The following is a 24303-nucleotide window of genomic DNA, read 5'->3' on the forward strand; positions in this document are numbered from 1 at the left end:
TTATTTATAGTTTGTCCCATGTTATTGCTTCCATCACTTTTTGATGATTTTAAATAAAAATACACATACATGTGAAAGAAGTACAGTTGAAATCGATGAAATGGAAAATATTCAAGATATCTTCATCGACAAATTACCCCTTTTCACTCATAAAAGTTTACAGGGACGAAAACAAATTTCTTACGGAGATTTACATGTATAAAGGGAAAAGTTTACATCTTTTCTCCATTCGGAAGTACTCGGGACACCTGGCGCAATTTTTCAACGTTATCATCCGCGCTTATTAATGGCTGATGCAATGCAATATCCCCGTAGACTTTCTATTTTGGGATGTGTATTGAAACATGAAGCGGTAGAGGGGGCGTTTCAAAACAGATAATCTGGACATTTTTTATATTAGTGGATGAATGTAGTTTGAGCACAAAGGTATTTATTACTATCAAAATATCAAGCGAAAAGTGATAGAAGCAAAAACACGGGATCGATTTTTTTTTTGATATTGAATACTAGTAATTGTTTATATTTTTAATTTTAATTTAATTTTTTTATTGGGAGAGAGCTGGGGGTGATGATATCACCAAAATCTATATTGAATTAGTTTGAATACATTTAGGAATCACTGTCTAGTTTTCCGGTTTGTGGTGATTTTTTTTATCACCAACCACTCTCGCCAATTAGTTTGAAATATATTAAAAGAATAACATAGTTTGGGGGTTTTTTTTAGGGGGGGGGGGGGGTCTGATGCCAATATTTCGATTGTAATCAATCACTTGATATTTTGAAGAAACGCGTAACAGGTTTTCCTAACATGAATACACTAAAAGAATTAATTTATATCAAGATGAGCTCGAAGATGGTGCGTTCAGTAATGAAAGTGTTTACTCATTAGTACGACTCCCTGCGATATCCAAAAAAAAGAAGGTGTTCCATCCATTGTTTAGAATGTTTTGTTCAAAAATGGTACAATCTATCAAGTACAGCATTTTTACTTTTCATATAAAAATCTACAAACTTACATTAGATGATGTAAAAAAAAAATGTCAAACGGATTTGTAACCATAACCTCATATCTGTGCATTTTGTTTTAAATTGCTTACGTACCTACTCATTGATTAGAATGAGCCTCCAAGTATTCTATAAGTATTTATTTTATATTAAATATGAATGACCCAACTAACCAAAGCTAGGTCATTTGGACCTTGGAGAAATGTACCGGCTATTTCCACTTCATAAGCCTCGTTAACACTGAAAAAAGGTACTTTTTTCGTTTTCAAAAAATAAAGCATTTAATGTTCAGTAAACAACATTGATTGATTTTTGTTTCCTCTATTAAATATCGCAAAATCTTTACTTCTTTGGAGACGATTTGTCAGTGTTGGCAAAACACAGTGGTTAAACCCGTGAAGCATTACGACTTCCGGTATATTGAGTGCCACACTGACAGAACTCTGCCTATTGTTAATAAGTGAAGATATGTAGATTTATGTTTATTTTTGTGTTTACAGATTAAAAAAAAACGATATTCCTTCCGTATGTATTTCAAAATCAGTAAATACTGAAAACATCACATTCACTGTGTTTATGCAAACTTTGATTTCTCTTTCACTATCTGGAGATAAACGTATTTACCGACAATGGCTAGGGGATTCATAAGTTTTGAGAATTTTATAATAACAATTTAGCATTTATCTATTACTTTAAAGAACATCGACGATTAAAATTCTTCCTATTGCAGCAATGAAGATGATGCTTTTTTTAAATACATGTACTAGTATACCCCCAGAAAGGCCTTGATTTGGTCGAAAAATATGGTTTTAACCACAGTTTCTTCAGAGACAAATCAATTTTATTCTCTGGTTTTGTAAACAAGATAGATAAAGAAGTCGTCGTTTAGTAATATTGGGATTTATTCATTCTAAGTTCTTAACTGTAAATTTCGAGTATGGGTCAGACAATCATAATATTTTTTTGAATTTTTAACTTGACTTCTCAAACAATCATTTTAATCATGAATAAATATGAAGTCTCTAGACATTATCGTTAAAATTAGTTTGTTGTTTTTTTTAAAGAAGCGTTCAGTGGAAAGATATTAGTATTGACAACCTAAAGGTATATATTGGGGTGTTTTTTTCCCTGCTAAGTATGAGTGATAAGCTAAACGGGTTTTATATCATTTTTATATAATATCTTATTATGTGAGTTAGAAAGTAAGTAAGTTATATTTTATCATGGTAACATTGTGCATTATAAACATTGTAATTTGCACTGTAGACAGTTAAACTAACTGCACCCGACCCATTAGACCTTTAAGTCCCTTTTTCCATTATAAATCACATTGTATAAATTTACACATGCAAACGATTTTTTCTATGATTAAACGCTGTATGTGCAAATTCGGCTACTTTTAGTTGGTAATCCTGATTTAACACTGAACAAATATCCAGTATCATTATTATTCGGGTGGTCATTATATAATCTATCAAAATATTTTCTCCTTAATTTATAATAAGTTTGATAGTCTAATATGAAGTGTTTTTCATCTTCGACAGAAGAGATTGAACAGAAAATACACGTTCGATCACTTTAATGTTCATTTCTATAACTTTAGTTTCTATACAAATAGGAAGAAAGCCAGTGCCAGGGCTGAACATTCTTGTTTTCAGATGTTTGAAGAAACATACGTTGTTTTTTTTTTTACATTCTTATTTTTCTCAGTTAGATTTAATTGAAATAAGTCCTTAATTTTGGAGAAGATTGTATTTTAACTTTACACTCGTTTTCAGCGTATTAACGAAGTTTTTGGCACACAGATAAATGAATAACAGGGTTGGAAGGCATGTATGTTTACTGTCGTCTACAGTAAACAAAAACTATTCACTGCAATGCCAGCAATGTTGATGCTTTGTGAGAACAATAAATAATATTTTTTATGCACAAAACCTTTTAATGTGCTTTTTTCTATTTATATTAATTAACACTTTATAATATTCCTTTGTTGTCTTCGCCATGCAACCATTGGGTGTTTACGTGTTTGGTTGAATCAAGTTATCATGTTGTGAACTTTTAATTTATTTGGTGGGTGTGAATACAAAATTTTAAACATGATAACTTTTCATGTTGAAATTTTTTAATCATGAAGAAAACAAAATTGTGTTCTTGTTCGCTGTTGTGTCTTCAATTGCTTTAGTATTACTTACTAATCTTGCAGCAAACAAGAAGGAAATCATCTGTATTATGATGTATCAAATTACTAGTATTGGAAATAATACATGCTTAAAAAAAATTATTTTATTATGTGAACTCTGATATATGGTAGAAATATGTTATTTATTATAAATGAAAAAAGGGTAAAAAGGAACAAAATTTATATGTACTTGGTAACACTTCAACAGACACTAATACAAGGTAAAAATGCAAAATAAATTTGGATGGCACACAAAGAATAAGAATGCCACCAGTTGTAAATTGTCGAAAGTAAATGAGCGATCACATTGTGTCGTCCAAATATTACCCTGTACCATTGTAATCTTCTTTTGGGTTCATCTTTACATTATTGAGATTGTACAGAGTGTATTACAATATTTACAACGTCAGCTCTAGTCACATTGCCTTTTAGAAAAGAAAAGAAATCGTTCTCAACTTTAATTGGATCCAAAACACATAAAGATGGGTAAATACAATATAACAAAGTTGTAAAAGGGGTACGCTAATATTTAAGATTACCAAAGAAATTGCCGAAAACTTAAATAAATAGAAAAAGGTGGCTACAAATATACAAAGCAAAGAACATTATAGGGACGCACTAACACACCGTATTCAAATTTTACAACATTTGGAGTTTCCCTAGGTGCAGGCAAATAGAGAAAATTTCTGTAACTATTTTTGCATTTTTAAAAACTAAATTATTGACTTTAGAAGATAGTTGAAAATTGGTGGAATTTATCTCATTTCGATAATGATAGTTTTTTATGTAGGTAAAAAGTCAGGGGGAGGGGAGGACCTGACAGCCTGCTGATTGATTGTATGTTCATTTGACTCCCAAACAAACCACACGGGCACTGTGTGACCCCGCGGGGCGACCACAGAGGTATCGAGCAGTCCTTTTTTGTGTCAAAGTGAAAGACTACAGACGGTATATTGATATAGACATTTAATTAAGGTGATTAGTCATTTCAAAGAAAACGATTGGCATATAACATTTATAGCCGAATAGTGTTTGACCTTTAAGGTTGGTGCCCAGAATGATTTTAATATTTACATGTATTTATTAGAGTTTGGAAATAGTTGTTGACAGTGGATACACCGGCATTGACATTCTATCACATGTAAAACAAAAATCTCTAACAAACAAAAATCAGGAGGGGAAAAATAACACCACCTCCTGAGTTCATAAAACCAAGAAATACCCCAAACGCGAACGCATTTGACATTTTTTTTTTACCTTTTTAAACTGGCCCCATTACTACTAGTATACACTGAATATACACTAAACATACATAAAATATACTTAAGTAACCATTTTTTTAATACAGCTCAAATATTTCCTCCCTTTGTTTCAGGCAGACGAACCCACAGTAAAACATTTATCTATATTTTGATATTATTCTTCAAGTGGTATTACTCTATAAGTTTGACTAGTTTCTTTATCTATTCTCATTTGATGGTCTCAAGACAATCTTCATCTAATCTAATTAATGCTTATTCTTATGATAATTATTTTTAAGTTGCAAGCATACCGGTATGCCGTAATTTTCATGATCTTAATTTTAATTATTTTTTAAGGAAGATGATAATGATTTACTTCTTTTAAAAAACTTTAGGTTTGGATCAGTATAAAAAATATATATACATGTATAAAGCGAATATTTCTTGTATTGTTATAAAATATATACATGTACTTATTTCGAAGATCATATTATAATATATAATTAAATATAGTATAATGTATATGTGATTAAAAACTTAAGTTCAATGCAAACATTAAATCGGTAAAAATTGAAAACATAAAAGATAAAGTTTAATAAAAAAAAAAAAACAAACAAACTGCACTTCTTACTTTTATGAGAAGTGCACTCATCGAAAATCAAGATTGATTGTCCCTTTTTAAATGAATTTAAAAATTGATGTGATATATCTTTTCTACATAGTTAAAAAAAACCTTTCTTGTTCGCCAAAATAAAATAAGTGATTAAATAGAAATTCCATTAAAAAGAAAAAAAATTTAAGAGCTTTAATCTGACTTTAAAAGAACACAAAATCATAAAAAGTCAATGAAAAAGGATAAATTTGATTGACGAAACAAACTGAAAAGATTCAATTTAGTCATAAATCAAATTTAACATCCTTTCATTTTTGTCGAGCCAGTTTTCGGTGGCCAGAGAGGCGTCAGTCGGTCTTTTCGGCCCGGGGTGGACGATCCGATTAAGACTACAACGCTACATGTCGTCCGCGCACCCCGTTCAATTTTCTGCCTGTTATCAGAGTTTAATTCGATGATTATTTTTTCCATAAGAATAAAGATTTATTGATGTAGAATACTGATAATGTAGTCTTTTAAGCGTTTGATAACGGGGATAGAGAACGAAGGGACGTGCTTTCAGCTCCGTGTTTCTGCATTAATATCATTTGTAACTTTTGAAAAAAAGGCTAACAACCTAAAAACAGGGAAAAAGAATTAACAAAGGTATAGAAAGATGTTTATTTTGTTCTATAACAGACCAAAAATTTCATGCATACGGCTCTTTTTTTTGGGGAGGGGGGGGGGGGAGGTTATCAGCTATTAATTCGGCTAAAATATTCCATTGACAATACGCTGATTAAAAATCAAGCCGTAAATGTTTGGACAGTAGTTTGTTAAAATATTTGTAAAACAAAAACCAACAAGTTAATGAATTTTAAGGCTGTATATATTTAAAAGAGGGATTAAAAAATGAAAACATCTTTTTTAAAACCGATGTAGATAACTTTGTTAACAGAAATGAAAATGCTTATTGTTAATACATAACATGACTTTAAGAAAATACAGCAAAGTATCGAGTTTCTTGTTAAGAGCCGGGGATTTTCTGAATGAACTGCGATTCAATAGAACGTTGAATTCACGAGATAGGAGCAGGACAATGCAAAGTATCAAATTACGTTACAAAATTTCAAAATCGTGAAATATAAATTTCACATAACATAAAAAAAATCAAACAAAAAACTCGAACTTGATGGCCACACACGATATTTTACACCTTATTCAATTATGTGAAATCAAACTTTGAAAAGAGTTAAAAGAGAAAAAAAAAACATAACTCATTTACTGAGCTCCTCACAAATACCCATATTAATCTCTTGTTGTTCAGTCCGCCAAATACCAGTCGCCAAATGGCTCCACTAGGAGCTGTATGTTGAATTTTAAGTAATTCAATTCCTTTTCCATTTTTTAGAAAAAGAAATAATATTTCATTGAAACTCTGCACGAGTCCATTTTTTATATATCACTAATTGAAAATCGTCAAAAAAGGCGTTTATCGTGAGAGAAAAAGTAGGACTTTTTGACATATTGAGGAATTGTGAATTTTATTTTAATTGGTAACATAATATCAGAAGGAAAAGATTTAATTAATTTTTATATCGTAAAATCGATACATTTAAAAATGACATAAGTTTTTTTTTTAAATAAACATGATTCCCCAATTTTTTTATGTGATTTCCTGAAAGTAATTCACAACAGTTATGTTTCAACTATTTAATGGTTAAGATTTCCTTCTATAAACAAATTGATTACTATTGGTTGGTCTTCTTTTCCTTTTAGTTCTCACAGAGAAACTATTTTTTTTAAAAACATTTTTTTAAAGCTCTCAATTTAAAAAGCTGAGCTTTATCTTGTCTTCTGTATTAATTCACAAAGGCACAGACGATAAAATGCCTAAAACAAACAGTACAAATAAATCACAATTCAGTGGAGAGAGATAGAGAAAAAAATCTTTATCATAATTTGTCATCTTTATTTACCACAAGTATATCTACTTACTAGAAATACATTAGTTGTCACGATGAACGGTTTTATAAAGATCCTTGGACGGGGTTTTGTTTATAATATAAATTAACCTGTTTAATAAAAACCCATTTTCGGCGCCCTTGTTTTCTGATCAGCTAATAGAGTAAGTAAATGGAGAATATGAAGGGAAGGGAATTTTCATTGTAAATTTTAATGTACTTAGTTTCGCCCGATATAGCGATATCTCTAGACTGAACAAACAAGAGTTTGTATATACAATATTTTAACTTTGGTTTGCAAACATGATTTGGTTCTGGCAAAGAAAACACACACGTTCATTCTGTATAGAGAAACTTGCATTTCTGAAGGGTAATACCTGAAATGTAAACAAACATAAATTGCTGGCTAGAATCCGTTCTCTCCAGGTAGGTAGGCTTCCACGCACATGGGACCTCCCACAAGTAAATGATGGCCCAATCTCTGGGCCCCTTTTGTGTCAACTAGGTTGAATTGACAGTCGGGAGAATTACCGTGTCTCAGGCCGACTGTAAAATGAGCATGGCTTAGGTTGTTTATGAGAGCCAATAATGATGTGCTTCTATTAACATGGAGTGTACTATCAAAAGAAGACCCCGATAGTTTAGAAGACCACAAAGACAGAAAGTGGCCGTTTGAGAAAGTACCAGATGTCGAGACTGCGTCGCTTAGTATGTATTTCGATCTTGAATTAACATTTGATTTACTGCTATAAAATGATTAACTTTTTTCGGGATGTTCAAGTTGTGTTTGCATTATAGTTTCAAATTTCTAGGTGTCATCTTGGTAATCAGTAGCAGGCGAATTCTGAATGGTATAAGAAGACGGAATAATGAGGTTCCAAGTCTCAACAGAGCTGAAGGTTTCGTTTCTCCGGTAAGTGATGAACCTGCAGATAACTTGGGATCGGGGAGATGTATCGCCATAGAATTCAACCTTAATCAGTGACAAGATCGAAGAAATTAGACTTTTACTAGGAAGAAGAATTCCCATGGTTTTCTTTTCTCTATTCTTAGGGGTGTCAGTAATGAATTTCTAAAGCGAATTTATCATATTCTCTAGCATTTTAGCTGCCAAATGTGACTTTATGCCAAATGCGACTTTATTTATTTATCGTTTAAGGTCTCCTGTAAATTTCATATCTGATACAGGGAAACATTCCTTGCGTGTCAACATCGCGGAATAAAAAGAGAAACTAATTTATTTTTTAGTCTATTTATCTTTCAGAGCCGTAAATCGATCAAGTGCTTACAAAATTTGTGTTATTTTATATATACACAATCCGAGATTTCCGAAAATTTTAACAAACATAAAAATCGCTGGTATCACCGACGCAACAGTCTTTACTTCGTTTAGTTTCTTAACCCAGAGGGGGAAAACCCATTCATTTCGAATTGAAAAATAATTGCTCGATAAGTGTTCCACAGATAAAACTGTCATAAAAAACCTACATAACTCTTGTCTATGGCTAATTAATGTCCGCTTGCGAAAAAATGGGGAGCATTTCTTTCATGGCTACCGGGGGGATAATGATTCTATCGATGTTACGGCAGTGTAGAGATACGGATCTCCCCCCATTCGGGTGCGCGACACACACTGTCTGAGAAAGTGTCGTAAGACGGGGAATTGGCGACACGAGGAAATAATCGGGAAGGCAAAAAGAGTCCGCTGGATTAGTGACGGCCCTTCTTCTGCGGCGGGACACACATTGTGTAAAATACTTAATTAAAATATTTTACATGCGAGCACATTATCGCCGGAGATGATAATCTCAGATTCGCTCAGTAGATTGGAATCATCAAGTAAATCATGTCCACCGAGGAACAAGGCCGATAATCTCGATCTGATTCTCCTTAAAGATAATCCATGGTTAAGAAAAAAAATGACAAATTAAACTTCATAATTGCATTACAAGCTTATCTGATTTTTTGTACTTTTAGCGAAGTATTTACATTATTGAAGTACTATATCATGTTTCATGATTGTAATATTTCTTATTTTACAGATTGGATGTTACCCTGAATTGAGGCTTAATCAGATGATAAAATCTTCCAGCGAAGTCCATTAAACGACAGTGCTTCGGATAAACGGGGATGTTTCTTGTTCTATTCTCGTATTGGACATAAATCTTCGAACGACTTGCATAACTGTCTTTACTTCTACCAAAAGCCGTGTGTCGTTTAGTGATTGTTGGTGAACCACTTAATTATGGTGTACAAACCCCGGACACCAATAAAACTGTAATTACCATTATGTTTGTTAATAAGGACCAGGGACCATAGCACCCTCTGACAAAATATCGAGAAAGGCGTTCTCCGGCGATAATTTTTTTTTATCACAACGAAACAATTCTGAGGAAATTTAGCGATAATATTTGGTGTTTTATCTAGTCTATTTATCACAGATTCAATTTTTATGAATTTATAGTCGTGAAAGAAATTTTCCAGAAACTGACTAATTGATTCGCATCCTGAAGAGTTTATCTCGTGAACTAATAAAAACCCAAATTAAGGGCTAGACGTTGTAATAAGTGTTATTGGACAGGAGGATTCTACATCATTCATGAATGATTATCTCAACCAGATTCAAACGAGAAAAAGTTTCTCAAGAGGACCACATCCATTTAGCAATCAAAAACATATACCATACTTTTTTCATTGATAAACGAGGGGAAAAAACTAATTTGCAAAAAAGGATCAACACATTAAACCGCTGAATGTGATTAGTAGCGTGTGCCTTCAGAAGAAAACGGGATGAGACAATACTATGAAAGGATTGAGGCATTTGAACGTACCAACATGTCATGAAATTTTACTCGGAGTACTTTTCATCCTATTCTTCGTGGACCAAACTAAGACCCAATTAATAGGCAAGTATTTCAAATATCTATATCTAATTTCTAGGGCAATTAATTTGATTCCAATCTCGTGGTATCTATGTCTGGTGTGAGAGAATTAGACCACGTTGAATTTGTTCCGTCTGAGATGAGCTGCTTTTTTTTTTTATTCTTAAATCAAATAGCAATGCAGATGACAAGATTTGAATTAACCATTACGGCATTGTCATAATACGTGTTACCGTGTCAGGAACAAAAGACAGGCAAAGACTGATCCGATTCAGTGGCACCAAAAATATATATAGCACAGCGAATTTTTATCGATTATATTAATTCATACCCCCAAAAATGCAAACAAGACCGGTGGTTTTTTTTCTCGTTTTGTACGAACATGATGTCAAATTAAATGATTTTTTTTGCACATCATACATTAATACATTTTTAACCTGAGAATTTATAACTCCCCCAATCGACCTGCAAGCACCGATTTATGATATTAATCAGTTTATTTGATTTATTTGTTAAACCACTAACTTTAAATATCGTGTATTTTCCATACTGGACGTAAATAGGCCGACAGGTGTTAATGTATGCAAATCATAAGGATTTATGAGTAAAACGTAAAGGCACTAATTGTATTCAAAACCACTCAAGGACATATTACCTAGACCTAATTAAAGATTGAACATTTTTTTATTAATTAATTGTTATACCGAACATTATATTCGGCCAAAAATAATTTGAAAAAGTAAGCAAGTTATTACCAATAAATCAATTAAGAAACAAATAAATGCGAAAATTCTTGTGGTTTTCGAAAAAAAAAGTGAGATATGGAACTTACCAAATGAGGGTCTTTTTATTGCTTAAGCTTGTCCCAGATAAATCTCTCTCTCTCTCTCTCTCTCTCTCTCTCTCTCTCTCTGTTTAGTTAGCAGGTGCAGAATAATTTCTTTGCTTATCATCATAAACGAAAATCATATCCGAACATAAAACCTGTCTAAACATATCATAATAAAATGTAAATAAAATTTTAACCGTTGAAAATTTGCAACTGGGTTATAGCAATTTTATTCAGAAAATCTCATAACTATCAGTTCTGTTGAGATTTTGACATTGTTAAAATCTATTCTATTTCTTATCTCCACGTCAAGGCCAGTGATTGTGAATTGGTTTTTCTTCAAAGGTTTTTTTTGGGGAGTAAACATAAATTATTTGCCATAATTGCCTTATTTGAAAAATAAAACTTGCACTCAATTCACTTTAAACACTTCTGATTTTCATACCGTTTGAAAAAAGAAGTTTTCAACTCATTCAACATATGTTTCGTATAAAATGCCTACCACGAGGGAGAAGCTTGTTAAAAGAAATATATGTTAATTTTATTTTGATATCCTTGAATAAATTCCTAGGTTAGAATATTCATTCAAAAAACACCGTTATATGAAAATAAAATCATCATAATTCTTTATGATTTCAAAGACATTTTACAAGTGACAGTTGTGATATTTGATATATAGGAGCGAAAAAGAAATACATCCATGCAAAAAGGTTCACCGAGAGCCATTTATTCCAATTTTTATGACAGGTATTTTTTACGCAGGTGTTAGGATCATAATTTTCAGTTAAACTATTTCAAATGCAGAGAGAAAAGATTAATTAGCATGTTGTCTATGCTAACGTTAGGCTTCTTGAGATACAAATTCAAGAAACAATTCCGATTTTTTTCTCAGCAAAATAAACACAACCATCTGCAATACAACTACAGATTTAAATATATTTTGCAGCAACCACAGAAGTAGCAATTTGAGTTGCACCGTATCTTATTATCAGTAATTTGAATTTATTGAAAAATAATATAAAAAAAATGAGATGTAAGAACTTAAAAAGAAATCATATTTCTAAAATAAATTAAAAATTGTTGATGAACAGACTCAATTCATTTTATTAGAATATTTTTTTTTTGGGCAAATATAAAGGTTCTGAATAATACCTCAATTTGTTGCCATTAAGAACAAGTACACTAGTCTTTTGGAGACGACGATCTGTGTAAAGTATGCGGTGATAGCGACACAGTCTATATCCTTCTTGTAAAACACACGAAAGACCCTCAAATTTCCTCATTATTTCCTTTCTTTCAAGAAAACTAAAGGCTATTACACATTGGAGAAAATCCATTTGATTCTTCTGTAAAATTTCAACCATTTAGAACAGTTTTCCTGTAGAAATACAAGAATTCATTTTCGTTGAATCATAGATGTCAGAGCTGTAAATACATGAATGAAAACGTGTATATATGCCGAACCATGAAAAAGAAAAAAGAATGTAGTTTAATTAGTCTGCATTTGGTAACTTCACGTAATGCCATTTAACATGGGGCTTATTTGCACAACCACAATTTGCACATCTCAGTCCTTCTTTAGAAAATTAATTTTTAAACAAAAACAGTCTTTCTGTAACAAATTCAGTGTGAAATAATTAAGTCTTTAAGAAATATATATTTATAATTTCAATTAACATATTGATGGCAAGTTTAATTAATTCGTACTAAGTATAATGACTATCAGGTTTCAAACTGGAGAATTTTCATTTATAGCCTTCTCAAGTGAAATGTGCGCTCGTTATGCGCTGTTAAACGATATGCGTTTTACATGTTGTTACAGTTGAAGTTTATCTTTTAAAGAAAACAAACATTTTGAGATCACGCACGAGACAGGGTTATATGGCCACACACGGAAACCAGACTAGTGAAAGTAAAATGGATAATTCAATTCATGAAAGCTCTGAATTAACGGAATAAATCAACCAAACCAAACCCCATTTTATGCCGATCTGTTTCTTAGACCAGCAACGCAGATCTGCGTTTCTATGTATTCAGTAGACTCGAGAAACTTATTTCCCAATCTCACCAAGATTTTGATTTTTTTCTAGAACAAAATCAGAAAAATCTATAGATAAATCTATCAAATTTAAAACTTGCATGCATTTCTTTTCTTTGTGGTGAAATTAATTGCAAAAAGTGCGGAAAAATGTTACACTCTGGAATATTTGGAGCAGTGACTACCCATAGCAAACTTTCACATTACACAAAAAGGGATTTTAATTTATGACCGCCAGACAAACATAGAATAAAACTTTCAAATTGCCAGTTGCAGACGACAACTATGTCTCTATTATCAATGAAACGTTAGACGGTTAACAGAGGAATTTTCCATTTATAATTGGCGAAATGTCTCTTTTTCCTTCAGTAATGAATATCTTTGCCATTTGTCGGCTGCTGCAGGAGCTCCTGGTTTGTGTTGATTGCCTGTATAAATATTGAGAAAATGATTCAATGTTGTTCTAATCGATGTCATGATAAAGAAGAATTCTTTGTCACTGAATTAAATTCAAGTCTTCTTTGGCGACCGGAAACCGTATGTTTTAGGCGGGAAGTTTTTACTGTTGATCTATTCATTACCCTATCGTCTGCTTTATAACTGATTTATGAATTTTCACTCAGATGGTTGCATCTCTATTAGGACTCCTAAATCCCCCTATATAAATAGGTGTCGCCCAGCCCTAAATGTACCCACCGATGCTTGTGAAGCGTTGCTTCACGAAACACCATATTTCCGGGGTGGTTTCATTGCAAAAAAGATTTCTTAAAATTGCAACACAGCAGGCGTATCCTGTGATCCGGCACCATAACCGTCAACACAAATGAACGTTTTGAAGCATTGCTACAATTTGGTTGTTAATTCGTTTTAAGTGATTTCTAAAAGAACGAAATTTGTTCAGAAATTCTTTTCAAAGGAGTTTCAATAAATATCACTGTCACTAACTTCAGGAATGCAGTTTATTAAAATATAGGTATATAAGGTGTTAATGTCAATACATAGATATTGTTACCATGACAAAATTATTTTCCTTTTTGATAGGAAGTATCAGAAGATGCGAAAAGGAAGGTGAAGAAATATTCATCCCAAATATATCAGACAATCCCTGTATATATTGCTTTTGCAAGGTAGGTAGAATTGTAATTAAATCAATAATCCATTTCACGCTAAAAGATACATATCTCATTACACACAACACTTTGCTATCAAAGAAAATATGCTATCCTTTCCTTTCCTCATGAAACATTATATCTATTACATAAATAATTCCTTTATGATTTAAAACATTAATTAATGATCATACACGTACATTTGTATTGTCTGTGTCTACAATCTCATGTCTGTACTGTCAGAAGTGTATAGTATCAGCTTCTGTCCTGTGCTAGAAATGTACAGTCTAAACGTCTTCTCTGTGTCATAAGTGTGCAATCTCAACGTTTGTACGTAATGAAAGTGTATAATATTATATTCCCTATTGTGCTAGAAGTGTAAAACTTCAACTTCTGTCCTGTGCTAGAAGTGTACGATCTCAATTTCTGTACTGTGTAAAATCACAACCTTTGTACTGTGTTAAAAGGGTACAAACTCAACTTCTGCACTGTGCTTGAAGTGTAAAACTTCCAACTTGTCTAAATATTGTACAAAAGTGGTTGATATTATGCTCAAACATTCTACAATATTGAAGCGCTTTACTGAAGTCTCAATGAAATTAAAAACAAAATTACATATACTTTTCATGTTAACACCCCTTTTATAAAAAAAAAGTCTTGCTTAGGTTCACTAACGGTTCATTAACATAAAACACAAGCCAGACCTCGACCTGGGCTCGATCCCCTGACCTTTGAGACACCGGTCTGGTGTTCTAATTCATTAAAGGCTTCGCGGTAGTATTTTTTTATATAAAGGGACTTTGTTGGTGGTCAACATCTATAGATGTGTTAATCATGGCCTTTAGCCCGAAGACCGGAGCAACATCAACCGCAGTGAAACATCGGATGTGGTTTAGACTTAAGAAAACATCTTGCACCAAATATATAAGTACATCTTGGCGAGACATGCTCTGGCATTCTTTGTTATCTATGTATTAAAGGAACATAGCAGTTTTGACGACTGAAAATATTTCATAATTTATCATCAATAATTGTTCATTTTACAAGGGTTTTTTTCATACGAACAAATATAAAATGTACGCAGGGGGTATTTTTCTCTATTTCAACGTCTTCTTTAGAAACGATATACTAAGCAGTCTTAATCTTGTCTGGGTGCTTGTCTGTGATATATACCCTAACACTACATGTACATAGACATTTGATGATATACAAACAATGGTGAGCGATTGCTTTACTAGGGATTGGTATGAATTATGAATGAACAACGTCCCATTCATCCATTCGGCGATAGAGTCATGTGGCTACCCTTAACAAGAGATTGTAAGCCAGCATGTCTTAATACGTTTCACATCTATCATATCTACACAGTACTTGTACAGTTTGTGCGAATTGAATTTGCTATCATCTATGTTTGTTTTGCTGTCCGCCTTCTCGTGTAATCACAACCTAAATGCTTTTATTCGGCGAGAATAAAGAGACCTCAATTCGGGTAGATAATGTTTTTGCTTAAAAAGTCACTATTTTAACCCCGCTCTTGTACAGGTGTTTAAGAGGTGATCTACAAAAGAAAAAAAACAACAGCATATCAACCTTTCAACTATCGATATACAAGTGGGGTTTATATGCTATTTCAGAAAGATATATATTGCAAAGTACATACCCTTACTTGATCTGAAACAATTAAATGCAGTATCCTTTTAAGATTTGTTTTAAACAATCAATCAAACCTTTTGTTGTTAAAAGAATTCTTTCATGGATTGAATGCCAACATACTAAGATACTTTGTAAAAGTAGCGTTTACAGGAAATGTACCTAGGTACTCGAGTTAATTCAGAAGTAGACAACGGAACGACATCTAAACATCGCTTTAAATGTTATGTAAATTCCTTTTTTTTCAGAAGGTTTCAGATCCTCTTTTTTATTTTCATACATTATTACTTTCACCATATTACATCTTTAAACTCCGAAAGTCGATTGTTTCGCCTCCTGAAATTAAGCGGGTCGAGAGATCCAAGCATGCGATGTCTGGGCCAGACTTTTTTAAGTGTATATAACGTCGACCACTAGTCTGCGATGAACTTTTATCTCATTAAAATACCTTTAAATAGTTATATAATCATTTCAGTGAAAAGAGATAAACGTTTTGACATACTACATACAACCTTCTTGATCATGGATTTATCACGGTTAGACGTCGCCCTGCAAAGAAATGAAGATTTATTGAGAATATCGCGTAGAGTAATGAATGCGGCGGGCGTCGAAGACCTTATAAAATATCAGTTTTGCGACCTGTAAATGAATTTGTATAAAACGTCTTTATGAAAACACCTGATATCATTTAATCATTGCTTATTCAACTGTTAAATTATCGATGTAGCGACTTTGAGGACAAAAGAGCGCCAATGATGTTAAGGCGGCCTGTTGTAACTCTCCTGTGTTTGAGGTATAAAGAAGGGTGTTCACTTCTTCTCAGAGACAGCCGGTGTCGTCATCAAGACATTAAGATAACTTTCTCTGGTTGTTAAAGAAACAGATAAAGCAAATTAGACACTTCTAAAGATTTTAACAGTAGTATTCAAAATATGAATGGGAAACATGTACAGAAGCGAAACACACATGTGACAGAGTGTATCCGATATGAGTACACACAAAATTGCACGTTTAATGGTCAAATATTAGACAATACGTTGCGCAGAGCCGATATATTAGATTTATTTAATTTTTTCTCTGTAACAGTAAAAAAACATGATAATAGATAAATCAACGTGCAAGAAGATGGATGTTACCTAGACAGACCATCTACCTGAGTATCCATCTCAAGTCGGTAAGCACAGCCTAGAGTAGTGCTACAGAAGGAATGAAGTACCACTCCTGCCTAAAAAAAGTACTTTTCAGATATACATAGAATTAGAGAGGATATACCCTCCTCCTTTTATTTTCTTCAAGAATCTTGCAGAACAAAAAAGTCAGGCCATTGCTTATTAGCTATCGTCGAGACGCGGGGTCCTTGACTTGATTTAAGTGATTCTTAAGCACCCTCTAAGGCAAACAAGTGGTTTTTCATACGACAAAATCGGAGACGAAGAGAATGTGTAATATTTTGTCTGATCACAACCTACTCAATACTAGACCACACAACCTATGTCTCTAAACCTTTTATGAAGGAAGAGTGATGTCGACATCATAACGGCATCAGCAAAGAGTCTCCTTGCTGAGTGACATTTTCATCGTCTCGTTGCAGTGAACATCTATAACCACTGCATTCCTCCATTCCAATAGTTCATCGATGCTAACAATATTGGTATTCGTGCTGCATGGTGTTGACACAAAATATCACAAGACATCGCCAAATGACAATGTCTGCAGTTGAAAATTTATAAATGGAGAACTTTATTAGAACGCCGGGGACCTTAAACATGCAAACAAAGCAGAAAGAAATTGAATTTACCAAATGATTTTCATACCAGTGATCGTTTGTTGAAATGATTTTGTTTACCTTGGATATTTATACTTCATTTATATCAATGGTTTCTGGCTGAATGTAAATTTGAGTAGCTCTACAGCTAGAGTCAACTCATCTCTTTTAAGTCTTATTTAAGACCAGGGTGGTATAATGTGTCTATTTAACTATCCGGCGCGCTGGGCAAACAAACTACGCGCCAACCATACATATATATTATATCTCTGAATGTATTTAACAGATATGTTATGATTAACTTATGCAAACATTTGTATGGTCAAAAAAAGGGTTACTTTAAAAGATTTTTCAAGAAATCCCTTTAATTAGGATAAATATTTTTGCACTTAAGACTACTTCAGACTTTTTTTGTATGCGTATTGTATAGTCCAAAACGAACCAACCCTGGTCGTTTAACACGCCACTTAATAAAAGTCTTGTTCTTTATCAGAGTAATCGGTTTGTATGGAAGAGGTATACGGTGAATCGTTACATGTTAGCAGTACTGTTGTGACAGTCGCTATCAGTCCAATCACTAAGCTGTTTGATGTACAACAAGTGTTTGTTTTCTACAAATTGACTTAAACATTATCCAGCACCGATAAGCCCCCGATAAAATTATGTCGACTCCAGAAACAAACATACTAAACATTGGTATGACATAAGCAACCGATATCTTTTGCTTTATTCCTTTAATGGACGATTGATGATAATGAGGTGTTTAAATCTTAATACCTTAGAATGTATATATAAAATTTTTGCCTTTGAAACTGTTCAGCTGGTTATAAATTTCAAGACAGACTATATACGTTTATGTTTCTTGGATCCAGTCTTTGATCTTTGATCCCATATGTCTTTCTTACACTCTTAAGATATGTTGATTTATTCAGCTATTCTATGGAGATCTAATCTAGTCCACTATAGATTTATGGCAACTCTAAATTCAATATGTTTCACACTCATCAGTTTTTGAGGAGAAGTCACTGTCCACTAGGGTCAGACCTCTTCTATGACGTCAGAGACGGGACTCGTACAGTGGCCGCGAACTCTGTCATAAAACAAGAACCGAATCACCTCTCTGAAGATATCTACTCAAGTCTCTAGTGTCTCTTAAAGTCCTTCCTCTTTAAAACAACAATATCAGAAAACTCGTCAACACAGAACTATTGGTCCACAATTAACGTTAATTTGTCCACAGTTGCAATAAACCAATTTTGACTAAAATTACGTTTTATATTTCAGAATAAAGAAGTCACTTGTCGACGAACACAATGTCCTAGCTTAGATGGATGCCATATGATTCTGTACGAGAACATACAAGACAACAGGAAGTGTTGCGAGATGTGTAAAGGTTGTACATACCAGAACAAAGAGTATGCCAGCGGAGACCAATGGAGTAGTCCCGAGGACCCGTGTGTTCAGTTGTCCTGCAGGGTAAATGACACTGAATTATCAGTTACAATTGTAATAGAACAAGTAAATTACAATTAATAGAGTACCAGTATATATATTTAGATATAAACAGTTAGTAGAGATAGTGAATTAATAGTTATTTTATGCTCGTCTTTCTTCTAACAATTTCGATGATAACGAAGAAGGGTTCGTAAATTTGAAAAGTGTTCATTAACCATTTCATATTGTTTTTTCGGGTCTGAATTAAAAAATTGGTTCTGTCGCAGAATATCATTTTCCATGTTATCTTTTTTTGTCTTCTTCTTCCAAATTGGACACCCTGAACAAAATGTTCTTTGAAACATTTCAAAACTTAATATCCGGTATGCACTAACCATTTTGTACTCATTGGTTTTACTGGCAAGAACACAAACTGCATCAACATTTTTTTTTTAATAAACTGTGTTTCTTTTTAGTTTTTACCCAGTACTGAGTGTATTGTCGTAAACAAGAAAACATATAAAATATCATAGTTATTATTTTTCTATAAAAATATTCTGTAAACATATTTCTCGTTTGGAAAAATGTTGGCAATATACATGTACGTCATGTATATATTTACCCACACAATGTACATGTATCAATGGTATCTACAGTTTCATTGGCCTTTTACTTGACTTGGCCTACTTGTATCTTATTTCTTCTTCTTATCATCAAGCCGCTTTCTGTAGATTGTAATTTCTATTAATATGCCGTAAAGCTTGATTAAACATGGAACTGTATTAAAGTCGAATATATGAAAAAAATCAATGTAGACAAGTACGAAGAGGAGTATCAAAGTAGTAGAAATAAAATCGAACAAGGATATGAAATGCTACATTCCTATCTTTAATTCAAATACCTGTTGCATAAAATCGAATAATTACCACTAAACTTGATACTTTAGACTTTGATATTATTTTAATGTCGATGAGAAATAGATACCAAGACACATTAGTACATCAAGCTTCATGATTGAAGTTTTTTCCTGTCCTGTCGTGTACAATCCGTGATGTCGTTTAAATTTCTGAATATTCGTTTTCATTCATACTTTTCATTCCATGCATAGCTGAGACACTTTTTACCTGAGGACGCGTGGGATATAAAATTTATGGTGTAATTGATTGTTATATGTCATAAATAGTTTGATATCTTTGAGGTAGATTATGAATAAACCCCCTACACTTAAAAACTTTTTCATTTCAGGCAGGGGTAATCACAAAAGCCAAAACGAAATGCTACTCAAATTGCAAGAACCCTATCCAAGTGCCCGGAAAATGCTGTCCTATTTGCCAAGGTACACTCCATTAATTAATTATTGTAAACTCCTGTTTTGTGTGGCTTTCAAAATGACTTTCTTCGTTACCTACATGGCAAATCCAGTAAATAAAAGAGAGCGGTTTTGATGAAAATTAATGACACGCTTGCACTTTTCCTTTCTCAGCCAGTAATTTTGCGTATTTTAGGTTGTGAAAACAGCGGCAGAACCTATCAGAATGGAGAGGAATATTCCCTCAGCACAGATGCATGCACAAAATGTACATGTCAGGTATATTAATACGAAGACTGCATAACGGTTGATTAAAACGTGACACCTTTCCTAAAACAGAAAATTAATTTTAACCTAAAATTATTCATCATATTCTTTTACTATATTGAAACAAACCTTGATCATTTCTAGGTAAGAGAATTTTAAAAGCTTAATATACAACATCATTAACTTTAAATAATTTTAAATAATATATTTTTATCTAGTAATTTGCAAATTTTTTTTCAGAATGGAAATGTATCCTGTGTAAAAGAAGTATGCCCGGTGTTAAATTGCCCTGAATCTACAATTATACATAAAGAAAATGAATGCTGTCCTTCTTGTGAAGGTAACATATTCATAATGCCATTTATATTTAATAACTTTAGTTTTCACTATTTCACGATAGAATATCATGAAAATGTAAATTGTAAATTCGTCAGAATTAACTTTTTGAACATTGATACTACGCTATTGCTTGTACTCATTAAATATCAAACACATGGATAGACTCTATCCCATTGTCTTTTGTAGGCCAGCGTAAAATTTTTAATTTGCCAAATGGATTTTGTTTCTTTCAAAAGAAAATCTACAAAACCAATGACATTTTTCGACCTGAAGACTGTACAGAATGCAAATGTTTGGTATGGTTCTTTTTTCTTTTATGCATTTTGCATTCATTATCAGTGAAAATAATTAAAAATTCTGAATTTAGGTGTCATATATCATAACAAGTGTTACAAGTTTACAAGTGTAAATCCAATGGAAATCTATTGTGTGGTTGTTTTGTCATCGTTTCTCATAATTTTTAGTTTATATAGTTTTCGAAACTCTAATTCAATAAAACAAAACTTTGTTAATAAAATAACAATAAGATATAACAATATGTATTTAAACAAAGTTATACGAAAGATTCTTCAATATGTTAAATATCAGGACTTGCCAAACCAGTCTTCGTTATAAATGGTTAAGATGGCATTGGCAGTGTAAATGGTAAAGGAAAACACTAAAAGTATTTGTTAGAGCTTAGAACATTAACCCAGAACTATTTTCTGGAACAAACATGGATATATAAAATATAGCCATAGGTCGCTATAAATAGGTATTTTATATTTAATAAAATTTGTAGCCTGTTATGTTGCAGTTTTTAAATTAATATATAAGTTATTAATTTTCTTTTAAACATTCGTTTAGGTCAAATTTGACCGCTAAGCCATTTCCCCTTTGATAAAGCATCCTTTGTACTTTACGTATCCTAAGAAGGGTCAAGATAAACATGATTCACAGAAACTTGACATCCATGCATAATACTAATTATAAACTTAAGGTTGTCATGTGTTGTACATTGAGTTATTGTATACAAAATCATTTCGCTAAAAATTAGTTAAAGTCCCGAATGAAAAAGGGTTAAAACAAAAAAGAAATTATGAATTGAAATTTATGCCTCAAGATCGGTGTATTTCATTGCTATGTTAAGAAAGATAATTCAAAATAGTTTCTATGAATTCTATTATATCCATTTCAGTCAGGGACCATTGTCTGTGACCGAGAAACCTGTCCACCTATCACGTGTAGCTATAATATGACAGTCAAAAGTGAAGACTCTTGTTGTCGCGTGTGTCCACAGAAGGATGAGTGTATCTACGAGGGCACAACTTACCAGGTAAGATATATACACTACTACTATTTTCTTTGTAGCAAACTCCCAGCAATATGCAAGTTATATATGCTTTGATTTTACTATTCATTATTATTATTGTTTTAAACAAAATACTAAATAGAACATAGAAAAGCAAGTTGTATATTAACATAGATTGTGTGTTGGAATTTATAATCCCATCATCCCCATTTGTGATTGTTCGGTAAATGGGCGCTTTCCTTGTAATTACCGTACACCTTTTGGTTCTGTTACAGGACTCTGAAGTGTGGCAACCTAACCTGTGTACCAGGTGTTCCTGTGACGACGGAACGACCCGGTGTAGGGTCCAACAATGCAAAGTATCCAGCTGGTGTCCGGCGGTAGGTCAAGTCTACAGTTCTTGCTGTATATTTGCTGTCCGCAAATTGTAAATTTTTTTAATCAAACGTATAGAATTGATGTTAAAAAACCCCAAAAGGTTCAATGAGACAGGACATTCTAACATGAATAAAATGCAAAATTTTAATTCCAGGGATATGTACTGAAATATATTGACGGTGAATGCTGTCCCCGGTGTGTTGAAGGTCAGTCTATATTGGGAATATCTCGTTTTAATGCAATACATAATTATGCATTCATGATTTGGAAGTATTTCACAAATACAAAGGACAAAGGTTTTTTAAAAAATATATTCTCGTTTTCAGCTAGTGGAATATGTACAGTTTTTGGAGATCCTCATTATAGGACTTTTGACGGCAGGATTTACAATTTTCAGGGAGCTTGTAAATATTTATTAGCAGAGGACGAAGTGAGCAAAAAGTTTTCAGTAACTGTACGCAATGACGCGCGTTCGTCGCCATGGTTCACATGGACACGTATGTTAACAATATTCATAGGAAAAACCAAAATAGGACTTCATCAGAAACTCACAGTTAAGGTTAACAGAAAGAGAATAAAATTGCCTTACAAGAGTAAGAATCCTACTTTCTCCGTTCATCGAGAAGGGAATTCAGTGATATTTAAAGCAGAATTTGGACTGCAAGTCGTCTGGGATGGCGACAGCTATGTGGAGCTGACTGTCTCTAGTCAGTACAAACGTCGGATGGCAGGTCTCTGTGGTAACTATAACGGGTTTGGTTCCGACGACCTCCAGGGCAGGGACCACAAACTCTACACCGACAGTGAGGAATTCGGCAACACCTGGCGAGTGGGCAGCAAGGCCGCTTGTGTTCTTAGTCACAACGAGTCGGAACACTCTTCCCTTTGTGATGGAGACAAGAGGAGAAGAAAACGGGCGATTGCTGCTTGTAGTTTTCTTCTTGGGAGTGTGTTTTCTAAATGTCGTCGACGGGTAGACGTGAGGACATATTACAGGTAAGAAGAATAATTTAACAATGACCAATTTGGTATGTCGTGAAGCGAATTTCCAAAAAGTTGTAAAACATTTTCTTTTGCAGTTCTTGTATATCGGATATGTGCGACTGTCCTAGAAACAAAATGTGCGCCTGTGAATCTTTTAAGGCCTACGCACAAGCTTGCTCTCGGGAGAACGTCAGCATCCGGTGGGAGAAGCACATCCTCTGTCCAAGTAAGTTTGACCAAAAAGACCAATGTTCACCAGTCTTTAATGTTGGAGTTTTAGAAAATTTGTTTGTTGTTTTGTTGTGATAGGAGTAAAAATTTGGAGTTGTTTTAAAATAACAACCTTAACATAGAGTAATGTTTTTTCATAAATCTCTAAATCATCATTACCTTATCATGTTCGCTTGCAACAAGATAAATTACGGAGGCTGCTTGGTCCTCAAATCAGCCATTACTTCTACTTCAAATTTTAGCCATTAACTTGAGCTTAATTAATATTTAGAAAAGAAAATTGTTCGTATATTTTAGCTTAAAAGTTTGAATACTTTCCTATGTCTTTATACAGAGCTATTCTTCTTAAGGAGATCAAAATGGCCCTCTTAAAACAAAAATACATGTACTATTTAATCAATGGTTTTAATGGGATGATCATTTGGAGAACTCATTATGTCCATATTCTAGGTCAGTGTCCAAGAGGAGCTATCTACAGACGCTGCACCAGGCGTTGTTCCAAGACGTGCGACGAACCCAAGAAGACGGGCTATTGTCGAGACAAGTGTCAGCCAGCATGTATCTGTCCGGGAAAGCGGGTCCTTCACAACGGGAAATGTATCGCGCCACACACGTGCCCGGGCGCGCCTAGTCCGTCCCTGTGATGTTTCAATACTTATTATTTATTTGCCAGTATACATATTTTTCATGTTTTCTTTTTATCTGCGAGATTAAACAATTTTTATTTTTTATTTTTGTGTGTTTTTTTAATAACACTTACAATGAGAATCGATGCCTCAAGAACAAATGAAAGTTTACGAAGACAATTAAAATATT

At 33.2% G+C, this 24303-nt stretch overlaps 1 protein-coding gene across 3 annotated transcripts; it reads left to right on the top strand.

Annotated features, from left to right (window-relative positions):
- The first annotated feature begins 7504 nt into the window (after positions 1-7504).
- LOC128156388 (BMP-binding endothelial regulator protein-like) lies at positions 7505-24218 on the top strand. Of its 3 annotated transcripts, none has more exons than XM_052818501.1 (15): positions 7506-7689; positions 7780-7894; positions 9024-9891; positions 13776-13857; positions 18539-18730; positions 19934-20024; positions 20194-20276; positions 20505-20604; positions 20790-20899; positions 21781-21918; positions 22170-22274; positions 22427-22478; positions 22599-23268; positions 23352-23482; positions 23938-24218. In XM_052818501.1, the coding sequence occupies exons 3-15, from the start codon at positions 9785-9787 to the stop codon at positions 24129-24131; spliced, it is 2055 nt and encodes a 684-aa protein (XP_052674461.1). In that variant the 5' UTR covers positions 7506-7689; positions 7780-7894; positions 9024-9784; the 3' UTR covers positions 24132-24218. The 3 variants fall into 3 exon arrangements, with proteins under 3 accessions (XP_052674462.1, XP_052674461.1, XP_052674460.1); XM_052818500.1 differs by having other exon boundaries at positions 7794-7894; XM_052818502.1 differs by lacking the exons at positions 9024-9891; positions 13776-13857 and having other exon boundaries at positions 7505-7689; positions 7794-7894.
- Positions 24219-24303: the final 85 nt, after the last annotated feature.

The sequence above is a fragment of the Crassostrea angulata genome, chromosome 7 (assembly GCF_025612915.1).
Source record: "Crassostrea angulata isolate pt1a10 chromosome 7, ASM2561291v2, whole genome shotgun sequence".
Classification (NCBI taxonomy): domain Eukaryota; kingdom Metazoa; phylum Mollusca; class Bivalvia; order Ostreida; family Ostreidae; genus Magallana; species Magallana angulata.

What these genes read in the sequence shown, in the direction of transcription:
- LOC128156388 (XM_052818502.1), top strand. Translation starts at nt 7,557, where the DNA reads ATGAGAGCCAATAATGATGTGCTTCTATTAACATGGAGTGTACTATCA. An exon ending in CTGAAGGTTTCGTTTCTCCG is followed by an intron (nt 7,895 to 18,538) that starts GTAAGTGATGAA and finishes TTTATATTTCAG; the next exon opens with AATAAAGAAGTCACTTGTCG. An exon ending in GAAGCACATCCTCTGTCCAA is followed by an intron (nt 23,483 to 23,937) that starts GTAAGTTTGACC and finishes TCCATATTCTAG; the next exon opens with GTCAGTGTCCAAGAGGAGCT.